At 45.6% G+C, this 13,271-nt stretch overlaps 1 protein-coding gene across 1 annotated transcript; it reads left to right on the forward strand.

The window, feature by feature from the left end:
* The first annotated feature begins 5,026 nt into the window (after positions 1-5,026).
* On the forward strand, positions 5,027-6,999 carry LOC130845992 (putative monooxygenase p33MONOX). The gene is given in 2 exon segments (XM_057723906.1): positions 5,027-5,800; positions 5,802-6,999. Coding segments are annotated over 2 exon segments (918 nt in total). The 5' UTR covers positions 5,027-5,749; the 3' UTR covers positions 6,669-6,999.
* The last annotated feature ends 6,272 nt before the right edge of the window (positions 7,000-13,271 follow it).

The raw sequence follows: 13,271 nt of genomic DNA on the forward strand, positions 1-13,271 counted from the left end.
GAGAGCATCTTAAGAAAGGAGGTCCCTAAACTCTAAGCATCTGATTTCTTCATGAGCAAATGGGTGCTATTGGCAGAGTCTACTGACTCCAGGGGCTCATACATACACCTGGGTCAAGAGTCAAGGAAGGCAAAGCACACCGAAGCCAAGACGACACCCAAACCAAAATGGTGCTCAGGTCCTCCCTTTCTGGGTCAGTGACCAATCTCTAGGGGCAGAAGACCATCTGGCTTTGAATTTAAGACATGCCCTGAATGGCTTGAGGTTTGAAGGGACTGCAATGAATTGATACTGTAGATAGGTTTACCTAAACATCTTGTTGTGTGATATTTACCTGTCACTCAGAGGCTGTGAGGGCCAGGTAAGCACTCTATGAAAACTTGACCTAAAAATACCATTTAACATCCAAAAGATAGAGAAATAATTCTATAAATATTTCAACTTCCTAAGCTTTTAGGGGCGTAGGGGAGATGGCTCAGGAAAATCTTTCCTAAAACATTTTAATATTTTTGTTTGTTTATGGAAAACAGTATGTCTCTAAACATACTCACATCTCTAATACATGACCCATCATTATACATATGGAGCATATTATTTAACTAACAGGAAAAAGTAAACCCCGGTAAAGATGAGAAGTAGCTGTGATTTGGTAGGAAATACACTGGACTTGGCATCACATGGCCTGGGTTTGAGCCTCTCCCTGCCATTTATATTCTTGGTGACCTTGGACAAGTCACAATCTCCCTGAGTCTCAGTCTTCCCATTTTGAAATGGAGACACCTGTGCCCATCACATAGTTGGGATGACCCTACAGTTACGTGGGAGACTTTGTCTTCTAGTGGTTGCTCCACAAAACTTGAGTACAACTGATAATGCACTTAGAACCCACCCAGAAATCAAGGTTATGTACAAGTCCTTGGACACTAATTCAAAAAGATATGTGTACTCCAGTATTCACAGCAGCGTTACTTGCAGTTGCCAAGATGTGGAAGCAACCGAAGTGTCCATCAACAGATGAACGCATAGAGGAGAGCTATATATATGTATATGTGTACACACACACACACACACTGGAATATTTCTCACCCATAAAAAAAGAATGAAATTTTGTCATTTGCAGCAACATGGATGAACTTGGAGAGCATTATGCTAAGTGAAATAAGTCAGACAGAGAAAGACACATACTGTATCACTTATATGTGGAATTTTAAAAACACAACAAACTAGTGAATATAACAAAATAAAAAGAAGCAGACTCACAGGTACAGAGAACAAACCTGTGGTTACCAGCGGGGAGGTGGGGAGGGGCGATACAGGGCTGGCGGAGCAGGAGATGCAAACTGTTGGGTGTAAGATAGGCTACAAGGATGTATTATACAACGTGGGGAATGTAGCCAGTATTTTCTAATAAATGTAAATGGAGTGTAACCTATAAAAATTGTATAAAAAATTAAAAAATTTTTAACTTAAAAAATAACATAAAAGCCCTTGGGGAACTCTGCAGATTTCCCCCCAGTTCCCACACATACAAAGGCTCTAGCAGAATCAGGCACACAGCAGATACTTTGTTACAATCAAAACCATGGTTCTTATCCTGATATAACACTAACATTGGCAACTACGTATCAACACTTACTCTATTCCAGGCATCTGCTCTAAGTGGTCTTCTATTGTGTTAACTCATTTAATCCTCACAATAATCCCCTGAGGGAGCCAGAGTACATCCCCATTTTCCAGATGAGATAACTGAGGTTTAGAGAATCTGTTCAGACTGCACGTTCTTGGCCGGTGTGCTGTATTGCCTCTCTCATGTAAACGTGAAGACATTCCCTCAGCCTCCAACAAATTAAAGAAAGAAAACCATGGTGGTTGTGGACAGTGTCACAGAAAGCAACACATTTGTTCTTTCTGGATTGGCACCCATCCCCACCGCCCATCAGCTGGGGATCTTCTTTATTTCAGCTTTGCATTAGCCATTCTAAACAGTTTTGAATTTGATGAATAACTTGGTTATCTGTTCCTATTGCTAAATGGCCATGGTATTTGTGCTTGGCACCAACTTGTTCATTAATCCAAATACTGCAGCCTTCTGCTGGTTGGGAGAGAGACACAGACTCACTGTCAGTTCAAACAGTTGCCATTTGGTGGATAAATGGGTCCAAGCTGGTTCTTCTCCCAAGAACTTACTGGAATGGGGAGAGGTAGACGCTGGGTGGTCTGGTCTCCCTTACAGGAACCTGGTGCATCTTGATATGGGTATCCGGAAGTTGCTTTAAAACAAGAGGTTACTAAATGTTTTCAAGGTGTGGTTTCAGGTATACAGTAGTGTTGCTGGGGATGACCGATGAAACCGTTTCATGCTGACACTAAATGCTCAGCAACATTTTGCTTGAGGGAACCCAGAAATGTTCCAGATGAGGCCCTGGAATGGCGCCTCGGAGTCAAGTATGGGCAAGGCCAGTTAGTTAGAGAGACAACACTAGTTCACTGAATCCCTAGAGATATCAGACTATGAAGCTGTTGGGGGGCGGGGGGGGATGAGGCAGCCAGACCACGATTCTGCAAATTGAGAAGCAGCAGGTCCAGAGATAGGACAGGACAGGGGCCAAACAGCTAGAGGTAGAACTGCCCCAAATCCCAGGCCTCTCTCTTTCCCCATATCCACTGCAGCATCTAAAAACTCTCAGTCTCAACACTGACAATTAAGCAGTTCACGAATGCTGTCACCTTCATACTGGGCTTTGTAAGCAGAAGAATTTGCGATTGTAGACCAGCTAGTAGCTGTGTGCTGGAGTTGCAGACGAGAGCTCGAGAGGAAAGTGGGGAAGACTTTCACAAAGGGAACTCCAGTGATGTACTAGTTTATAATCCCAGTTAGGGAGAAAGGGGAGATGTACCAAAAGAATAAATGAGGCTACTCCAGGATCTTACTGAGAATCTCAGAGGTCAAGAAGGAGTGGTGGGAAAAGACAGAAGCAGGGGCCTAAATTATGGAAATGTGCCCCCAGAAACTGTTAGCAGATCATCAGGAGGGCTCCAACCCAGCCTGACCTGAGACTCAGGGACCTCAAAGGGAGTCCTTCCTTCTGTTTGGAGTAAAAGGATGAACACATAGATAGACAATGGTCAATGGAGGAGAGAGAAGACCAAACTTCTCTGTGCCTAGGAAGGAGTTAGTGAGCTCACCAGAGGTGGCGTGACGCCTGGGAGTCACCCAGACCTGCCCAAACCCCACTCTGCCACCAAGCCAACTGGATGACCTCAGGCAGGTTACTTACCTTCGGCAATGTAAATTGAGGTAAATGTGGGTTGTCTCACTTCCGGATGAGAGAAGAGAGAAGACGTGTTTTTGAATAAAACTTGAAGTCCAGGAAGAGAAGAGGATGTAGTTTTTAAAGGCATTTGGCATTCCTCACGTATGGATTATTTTATTTATTTTTATGTATTATTTTTTAAGTGAAGTATAGTTGATGTACAATATTATATAAGTTACAGGTGTACAATATGGTGATTCATAATTTTTACGTTATACTCCATTTATAATTATTACACAATATCGGCTCTATCCCCCATGTTGTATGATATATCCTTGCAGTTTATTTTATACTTAATAGTTTGTACCTCTTAATCCCATACCCCTGTGTTGCCTCTTCCCCTTCCCTCTCCTCACTGGTAACCCTTAGTTTGTTCTCTGTATCTTTGAGTTCTCTGCTTCTTTTTTTACATGGACTATTTTAAAATATATTTGTCTCTCTCTGCATACATACATCCCCTTTGGATGGGGAACTCAGTTCTCCTTGGACTCCTCAGCTTCTGCCATGATGGAGGGATTCATAGGGCTACTTCACTGAGAGACAGGATAAAATAGGAAATACCCACTGGGGAGGGAGCAGCTGGGGACTTGCTAATACTTTTTGGTAAAATGATAGCTAGCTTGCTAGATAAAGAGGTTGATTGATTGATTGATTTCATGTGTGCTAATATGCATATGAAAATATCTAGAAAGATGCACATGACACTGTTAATAGTTATGGCCTCCAGAGACAGTGACCTGATTTCATTTAACAGGAAACTGATTTTTTAACGTGTGTATTTTACTGTTTCAATTTCTTGAAATAAATTTGATGTTAGATTGACGGAAACGGAAAGTCCAGAAAATGCGTTCCCTCAGCATTTTCTTTTTAAAAAATCCCTTTTATATCTTTCCAGCACCATGAGTATGCCCGTGCCTACCAGCAGGGGTGTGCTTCTGGAAGATTCTGAGGCAGACACTCCATACAGATGTGCCATGCCAACCTGGTCCTCCAACGTGGGCTCCTGAACAGGGATGCTGCCCCGTGGGGCAGTCTGATGTGGTCTGTCCACAGTGTGAAATTTCGACAAATGGTGCTCCAGACAGTAGGAAGCCAGTGATGATGCACATGTCGCCAGATGTCGTACTAATGATGTCTTGCTTTGCAGTCAGTGGTCCAGTTCATTAAAGAAGCTACTGATAGGGACTTCTGTGTGGTCCAGTGGTCAAGACTTCGCACTCCCAATAAGGGGGCCAGGGTTCCATCCCTGGTCAGGGAACTAGATCGTGCATGCCGCAACTAAAGATCCCGCGTGCCGCAACTAAAGATCCCGCGTGCCCCAACTAAGACCAGGCGCAGCCAAATAAATAAGTTTTTTTTTTCCCAGAAAGAAGCTACTGACAAAAACCCCCAATTCTAAAAGACTCTCCAGCCTTATAAAGTCCCGAGTTAATTTGAGGCAACAGGGATGAGGAATAGACACGGGGCTCCTGAGACATCACACAAACACCCCTCTCAGAGTCCTCAGAACTAGAATTATTTGTCTCCACATCTGCCTGCCCCCTCCAACTTCTCCCGGGGGCCGGGGGAGGGGAGCAAACTGTCTGCTGCTCATCTAAGAACCCCCAAAACCCACTCAAAGGTGAGTATTCAGTGAATGCTTGTTGAATGAATGAAACAGAAATACAAATAAAAGAATCTGCCTTGTGTGCAAGTGTGTGGGGGGGAGGGAGGAGAATCTTAGTAACCTGATCACAGACATTAAAAGACATGTCCAAGAGCAAATAAAACCTGCTATTATGTGTTTTAAATCCATTGAGAGAATTCAAAGAGAAAGCGAGATATTTCTTCAGTTTCTAAAGAGAGCTAATGAAATGTCAGGGAAATGTGTGTTTCAAAAAACCACTAAAATAGTGGAATAAAATCTATATGTTTTAATTACTAAGAATAAGCATCCCTCAGGGTGAGAGACAGAGTTCATAAGCCCAGGAAGTAGTGTGTACACACAGAGAAAGTCAGCCTTCAGCAAAAGAAAAAATAAAATAAAAAATAAAAAAACCAAGATAAGCCAAAGTGGGAACACATCAGAAAGCTTTCTAATATCAACAATAGGGTCCCTCCCTTTTTGGTGCCTGGGGCCTTCTGTGTCACCATGGGCACAGTGCCGCTCACACCATGGCGTGGGTCCTGAACGCGCCACAGCCTCTCAAGAGACGTGGGTCCTCGGAGCCTCTCTAGTGCCGGAGTTCGGGCTGCAGGCAGCTCCACGGCGGGGGATTAACAGAACCTCTGGAATGGATGGAGTCTTCCCGAGCAGCTTTGCTAATTTCCAGCAGCTGGACAATGTTCCTCATTAATATCTGTCTGTCAGCATAATCGTCACATCATTTCACTCTGGTGGCAGGGACTCAGCTCCAAACTCTGTATAGAAAAAGCACCTGGATCCCAGTCTTTCAATGGCTTCGAGACAACCAGAAGAGTCTGCTCTTGAGCCTAGTGGGCCTCTAAGGCAAGATGTCCCTGCCCATTGGGATGTAGCGCCGGGCATTCAGCTATGATGATGCCCTCAAGGACCCTACGCCCATGACTCCTCCTCCATCGGACATGGGCTGCATCCCCTGGAAACCAGTCATTCCAGAGCGCAAGTATCAGGACCTCGCCAAGGTGGAGGAAGGAGAGGCCAGTGTCTCCTCCCGTGCCCTGCCCCCGCCATCGGCCACTGACGGTGCAGACAAGGTCCCCGTGGTGAAGGCTAAAGCTACCCACGTCATCATGAGTTCTCCGATCACAAAACAGACCCAGGAGAGCATTCAGCGTTTTGAGCAACAGGCAGGGCTGAGAGATGCTGGCTACATACCCCACAAGGGCCTCACCACCAAGGAGACCAAGGACCTTCGAGGGGCAGAAGCACTCCACAAACTAAAGCTCCAGAGTGGAGAGGTAACAAGAGAAGAGACGCAGCCGGCCTCCACCCAGTCCACCCCAAGCAGCAGCCCCCACTCTTCCCCTAAGCAGAAGCTCAGAGGCTGGTTCACTTCTGGTTCTTCCACAGCCTTACCTGGCCCCAATCTTAGCACCATGGATTCTGGACGTGGGGATAAAGACAGAAGCTCGGCAGATAACTGGAGCCCCTTTGGATCAAGATCCCTCCAGAAGTCTGATTCAGGAGGTTTTGCCGTCCAGACCTACAAAGGAGCGCAGAAGCCTTCTCCAATGGAACTGATTCACACGCAGGCCACCCGAATGGCCGAGGATCTGGCAACGTTCAAGCCGCCCAAGATGGACATCCCAGTGTTGGAAGGGAAGAAACAGCCACCACAGGCCCACAGTCTCAAACCCCGGGACTTGAATGTCCTCACACCCACTGGCTTGTAGAGCTCTGGCTATTCCAGGGGCTCTGGATAGAGGGTGTCTTGAGCCCAGCTCCCCTCTACCTGGGCTCTGACATAGGAAAAGTTTTGTTTTGTCTTTTTTAAAAATCTCTCAAACTGAGGCTAGAGCTGCAGATATAATTGATTTTTGAGAAACATTAGTGCAAAGCTTGTGCTTGTGTAGAAGAAGCCCTTTTGTATTGCTTTCATTTAAAGCTAAGACTGAACCTCAGCAGTGATGTATGGGGACCTCATTACCTATTTTTGTATCATTTACCCCAGCCAGGCACTCTGATCGTTGCTCACTAGGTAAATAATGTTTGTGTGGTTCCAGACCCAAGGCTCCTTGATTCCTTTACCACTGTCCGTGAGCACATGGGCAGATCACGCGTGGAGGCGTTCACAGACTAGGTTAGATGACTTTGACCCTCTTGGCTGTGCTGGCACTCTGTGCTCCAGCCTTGTCAGTTAGGGGGACCCAAGGTCTGTCTGAGATCTGGGTACAGTTAAGAGCCAGCCATGGCAGGGATCCCCTCGGTTTTGTGCTGAAACTAGAGTCTCCTTGCTTTCCGATAGACCTCATGGACCACTTTGTCCTGCAGCCAGTTTTTACTGCAGTACCTCTTGCGGCAGTGCTGCTGGAGGGATGCTTATCTTTGGTGTGTCACAGAACAAACACTAGTCTTACATATCCTTGGTTGCACTTTAAAGTGAGATTAATTTAACACCCATTTGGTTGAAAACTTCCTAAGGGAGAAAATTTAGTGTCCTGATCTGGTATAGATAAACGGGTGTTAAACTTTCTTAACGAAGGCAGCAGCAGCAGTTCGAGTATAGTCTTGAGGTTCACATGAAACTAGTGTCACCCTATTTTGATTTTCTTGTTCAGGACAGGGCCTTGTTCAGGACAGGGCCTGAAAATTTTTTTCCTGGGAGGTGGAAGAATTAAAAAATTTTCCATGTGCAATGAGGAGGCTCATACCTTTATAAACATGTACCTCACTGAGGAAAGGAACTAGGGAAACAACCTTCTCATTTCTCCTCACTGTGTACTTGTTCAATCACTGTCTTGAACACTGTCTCAAATTTCTGCTGTCTTTTGCTTTGGACAGTATGGTGTCTACACAAGGAGCTGAGCTGACCTTCCCACAGAGACTCCCTGGAGTCTAAAATGATCAGAACAATTAATTTATTTGTGTCTTCTGTTGTGCTTGTATCTCTTACTTGTTTTGACAATAAAAATCCTTACTACTTTCTGAAAAAAATAAAAGTAAATAAAATCAACAGTAAAGAGGTTCCTTGATGCCAAAGTAAGGACAGTGAGACCCAAAAATGCTTTGGAAGAAGAGAAACAGGGAGATACCTAAATTATCATGGAAAGAAACAGGTCAAGGAAAACCTGTGGCCCTCTACCCCAGGGCCATCTGGAGGGAAAGGAGCAGTGGTAGTTAAAGATGGCAGTCACATCCCAGGGGCCAGAATATGCAGCTTTCCTTCCATACCTGGCCTGCGCCCAAGGGTGTGCATGCTGGGCCCCCTGCCCACAAAGAAAGCCCACCCATCCAGGAAGGGTCACATTTAATAGTCACTTTGGTGGAATAGATACTAAAAAAGTAATATCAGCAAGCACTTTATAAAGTCCTAGTTAACTGGCCAAAGCACAACACACTTTCGAAAAAAAAAACAAAACATGACACTGGACCAATCTATCAGCATTCCTTGAGGAGGTAGAAACAGGCCTGGAGAAACCCAGGGGTGAATTCTGTTTAGACGTTCAAAATTCCTTCTGACAAAGTTCCACCCCAAAGGTCATTTCCAATAGTAAGTTCCTCCAGAATGTAGGGGGAAATCGCCATGGATCAGAATTGCCTTTAGAGACAGGAAACAAACAAAAAAAAACGATAAATAGGTACTTTTCTAGATGAAGAATTATAAACAGTGGGGATCCCCAAGGATTGTTAGTGCTCCCAGACTTCGTTTAAATGTCCATAGATCATCTGGAGAAATGAATGGTTCCAGGCCTGCAGATGAAATGGTTCCAGGCTCTGCAGAGAGATGGCAAACAAATGGTGATTAACTGCAGGTCCAGTTTATAAGTTTGCAAGAAGATGCATATTAAGCTTTTGCAGGGGCAAGCCTCAGTTAATGCATTTAGGAAAACATAATCCAAATTACAAAAATAATGGACTGTGTCCAGTCTGTTTATAACCCCCAAGGGATCTTGGGGGTCTTTGCAAAATGTTTGTTTGCTAAAGGCCGTGTAGGACCAAGCATTCAGAAATGGTATTGGAAACTAAACCAAAAATAGTGTTCTCCCTGAGCTCTACCCAAATCTGGTAGTTTTATGACCTTCTCCTAGAGAAAAATATCTCAGAACCATAGAAAGGTGAGTAATCACCCAGGCTTTCCTGAGAAGCTGGGCTGCTTTTTTCTTTAAGGACAAAGCAGAAAGGTGATATGATCAAAGTCTGTAAAACCTTAAAGGTTACGCAGAGATTGAGCAGCTCTGGTTCATCAAATCTGAGATGGCCAGACCCAGGATAGCCCTTGACGTTTGAAAGAGGAATTTGAGGGATAAATTACAAAGAAGGATTGGGTCCCACTCTGAGTTGTAAAGTGAAGCAACTGAGTTCCTCAAAATGCGGTGTAGGGCAAAATTTTTTCAAAGATGGGGAGTGGAGGGGATGGGAGTAGGCTCAGGAAATTTTGCCAGTAAAAGGATAATGGATTAAGAACCATTGACAACACATGCCTGCACTTCTGAGGGTGGCGAAAATACTTCTTGGAACCAGTATTGGACCTTAGCTTCCTCTTGATTGGTCAGGAATCTGCACATAGACATGACAGGAGCCAAAATCAAACCAGTTTCAGGAAAAGAAGGACTTTGTTGGCTCCCATAGCTGAAGCAGTCCTCGTGTAGCTCTGAGGAGCTAAGGAGGAGCTTTAGGGAGAATCACATGCTGGAGAGTGGTGTGGGAACCATTAGCCCTGAAAATCTCCATCAGTCCCTGCAAAGCTCACCAGATATAATGCAACTTTAGTAAAAACAATATGCCAACTCTGCAAACACAGCTTCAACCCACAACCCTTGACCCATCCTATGGAGGAAACAGAGATGAGAACTGGGAGCTCCCTCATGGCAACAGTCTCAGGACAGATTCTGATTGGTCAGCTTGGGTCATGTGCCAGTTACTGCTTTATTGAAAGCAATTATTAGGTTCTCTGTTCTACCTGGACTTTCAGTCCAAGAGGATAAACTGATTGACTCAACCTGGGTCTGATGTGCACCCATGGTTGATGCAGGGTGATGGAACTTAGAACCTACGAGTCTCTACACATTAGTCGCCTGGGAGAGCTCATTAAAAATGCTGATACCCAAGGCTCTACCTCCCAAGATTCAGATTCAGCTGCTCCGAGTGGGGCCTGGGAATCTGCATTATTGCTAAAGCCCCAATGATGGTCTCCCAAAAGAATAAAGCCCTCTTCTTCGTGAGGCTTTGGGTGGGGCACCCAAGTACTAAAAATGCACATCCTAGCAGAGCATGTACTCTTCTTTCAAAGGCTTTCCCAGGCTCCTGCTTTCTCTTTCTGCAGCCTTACCTCTTTCTGCTATAGCCATCCTCAAGCTTTTCCAGCTCCTCGGGCAAGCCACACCTTGGTACATGGTATGTTCAGTGTTCCTTCTACCTGGAAGCCCTGCCCTGCACCTCCTCCCTTGCCCACCATCTTCCCCTGGCACATGTCCGCACTGGGAAAACTTCCCTTCCCACACTGCACCCAAGGCTGGGCTGGAGGCCCCCTGGCATCTATGTTCTGTGCCTCCCCATCAGAGTCTGTGTTATGCCTTATTGAAAGTGATTGTTAAGGTATCTGTCTCGCCTTGACTTTAAGCCCAGTGTGGACTTGCATCATTGGAATGAAAGGCACATACAGCACATCGGGGATGGGGTTTGGTGTGCTTGGCTCTGAAGTTTATTAGCTGGTAACTGGGTGAATACATGAGCACATTTAGCCTCAGTTTGCTCATCTGCAAAATGGGGATAATAATAGAACCTACCTTAGCTTAAAGTGTCTAGAAATGTAAAGCACTTAGCCAACACCTGACATAACGTAAGAGCACACTGAAACATAATCCATTATTACTATCATTCTTACTGAAAATGAATCTGTGAAGACACCTCACAAGATAGACCACCTTATTTGGTCAAGCCTTCCCCAGGTAGTTGTTGACTCCTCACCTCTGCCTTCCTCCGATATCTGTTTCTAACAACAGTTCCAGGATAGGAGTTGTCTTACTGATTTCTTTATCCCCCAGGGACTAGTCCTAAATATGTATTTATTGACTGATGACTCAGGCCCTGGATTTGAGACACCTTGTTCATAACCAGAGGCAGGGGAAGCCGGAGTCCTTGCCCAGCCCTGCCCCTGGGAGGGCTTGAACCTTATGTAGACCTCACCTTTCAGAAGCCCCCTGTCCCTTCATCACACAACCCCACCCCCTGAAGGTGGAGACGGAGAGATGAGGGGCAAGGGTTCAGTGGTGGGGCCTCCACAGCCAGGACCTGGGGAAAGGGAGCAGGAGTTCTGCCCCTCGGCCCAGGCTGCCACCTAGAGGAAGACGCATAAGTGGTGAGACTCTATAATGAGAGCTGTCAGTCTGAAGTCAACTACGCTGTAAGTGAGTTTCTATGGCAAATGGAGTGCTGAGTTCCAAAATCCAACATTTCAAGAATTTCTTATTTTTGCAAAGAGCTGGGGAGTTGTCAGTAAGTGGGTTGGTTTGGCCCATATAGACAGATTCCTCTAGGGCAACACAACACCATATTGCTTTATTTGTGGCTGGATTTCTCTTCATAGTCTGGACTGTGTAAAAGCCAAATCTCTACTTTGGCAATGTCCAAATTCAGCCTCACACATTTCTCCTCTGAGAAGGAAGCCCTTTGCATCCCTTTATCAGATGATTTGGATCTCCTCCCAAAATGGCAGCCAGTCCCCTTCTGGGGGGGGAGCTGGGGAGCTCCCATGGCCCACTGCCCCTCCCAAATTGTGCAGGCATACCTCGTTTTATTGTGCTTCGCAGATATGGGGGGGGTGTTTTTTTGTTTTGTTTTGTTTTTTTAACAAATTGAAAGTCTGCAGCAACCCTGCCTTTGCTCACTTCTTGCCTCTGTGCCACATTTGGTAATTCTCTCAATATTTCAGACTTTTTCTTCATTGTTATATTTGTTATGTGATCAGTGATCTTTGATGCTACTCTTGTGAAAAGATTCCAACTCGCTGAAGGCTCAGCTGATGGTTAGCATTTTTTAGCAATAAAGTATTTTTTAATTAAGGGATGCATATCGTTTTTTAGACATAATGCTATTGCACTCATAACAGACAACAGTATGGGGTAAACATAACTTGGCTATGCACTGGGAAGGAAAAAAACTTGTGTGACATGCTGATGGCATTAGCTGCTTTATCGCGGTCACCTGGAATGGAACCCACAATATCTCCGAGGTATGTTCGTATCCAGTTGCAGTCTTGGGGTGACAGGATTATCAGCCTGCCCCTTACAGATGAAGAAACTGAGGTGTAGAGGCTGCAGCTAAAGGACAGTGCCAGAAGGGCCTGCTTCCAGGCCTTCTGAAGCCTGCATAGCGTCTCTGCTGAGCCCTGAGCCTCGTTCTCCAACCCGGAGATGCTGCAGCTGTGGCCATGGTGAATTTTCTGTCAGGGCTGCTGAGAATGTTGATGGATCCTTTCTCTCTCATTAGCGAGACGCTTTAGAACTAACTTGTGAAAGGCAGGATCCGGCAATGGGTGTTAATTGGTGGACCTCAAAGGTGCCTCTGTGCAATCTGGCTCTGTGCCTGCCTCAGTGTGCCAGGGCTGTCCTGTGATTCTGAGAATAAATTGTGGGTCTGGCTCCCAGGCGGGCCGAGCCTCAGAGGAATGCGATTTGAGACCTGGATTTTGAGGTGGTGGCCTTTCACTGGACAGACCTGTAGCATTTTGCCAACCGGCGCTTAAAATGAATCCCGGTTTGGGGGAATGATAATTAGACAGAGCCTGTTGGACTGAGACCTACATTTTTGAGGGGAATACGGTGGCGCCCCAAACCATTAAGGCCAGCAGTGGCCATCACGGCATTTTGCCCTAAGGAAACAACGGCTTGTTTTTGCCCCATGGCAAGGCTGCTTGAGGCTTTGGTCCCCTTTCGTACCTGTTTCGTAGAAGCCAGATTCAGAAGTATTACTGCTTCCGGTTGCATCTACAGACCTAGGGTCCTCTTCCCCTAGCCCAAAGCTTTCTCCTCCAGGGTTTCACGCAGGCAGAGTCCTAAATGCAGACGGAGCCCTGCAGCTTCGGTGGCCTTCAGCAAGTGAGGACTGCCATAGTGCTTAAGAGAAACATCTAAATTGGATAAAAACTCAGAATTTTTTTCCAAAGAACCAGATGAGTAGACTTGGAAGTGAGGTGAGGGGGGCCGAAGGAGGAATTGGTGTGGCTAAAAACACTTGCTCTGCCGTAATTGTGTTCCATCCAAAAGACGTTTCTCGGGGGAAGTTGCCAGCCTCTTAAATATCCCAACATGGGCAGGAGAACTGCGGAGCCTAGGGAA

Source organism: Hippopotamus amphibius, chromosome 2, assembly GCF_030028045.1.
Source record: "Hippopotamus amphibius kiboko isolate mHipAmp2 chromosome 2, mHipAmp2.hap2, whole genome shotgun sequence".
NCBI lineage: Eukaryota > Metazoa > Chordata > Mammalia > Artiodactyla > Hippopotamidae > Hippopotamus > Hippopotamus amphibius.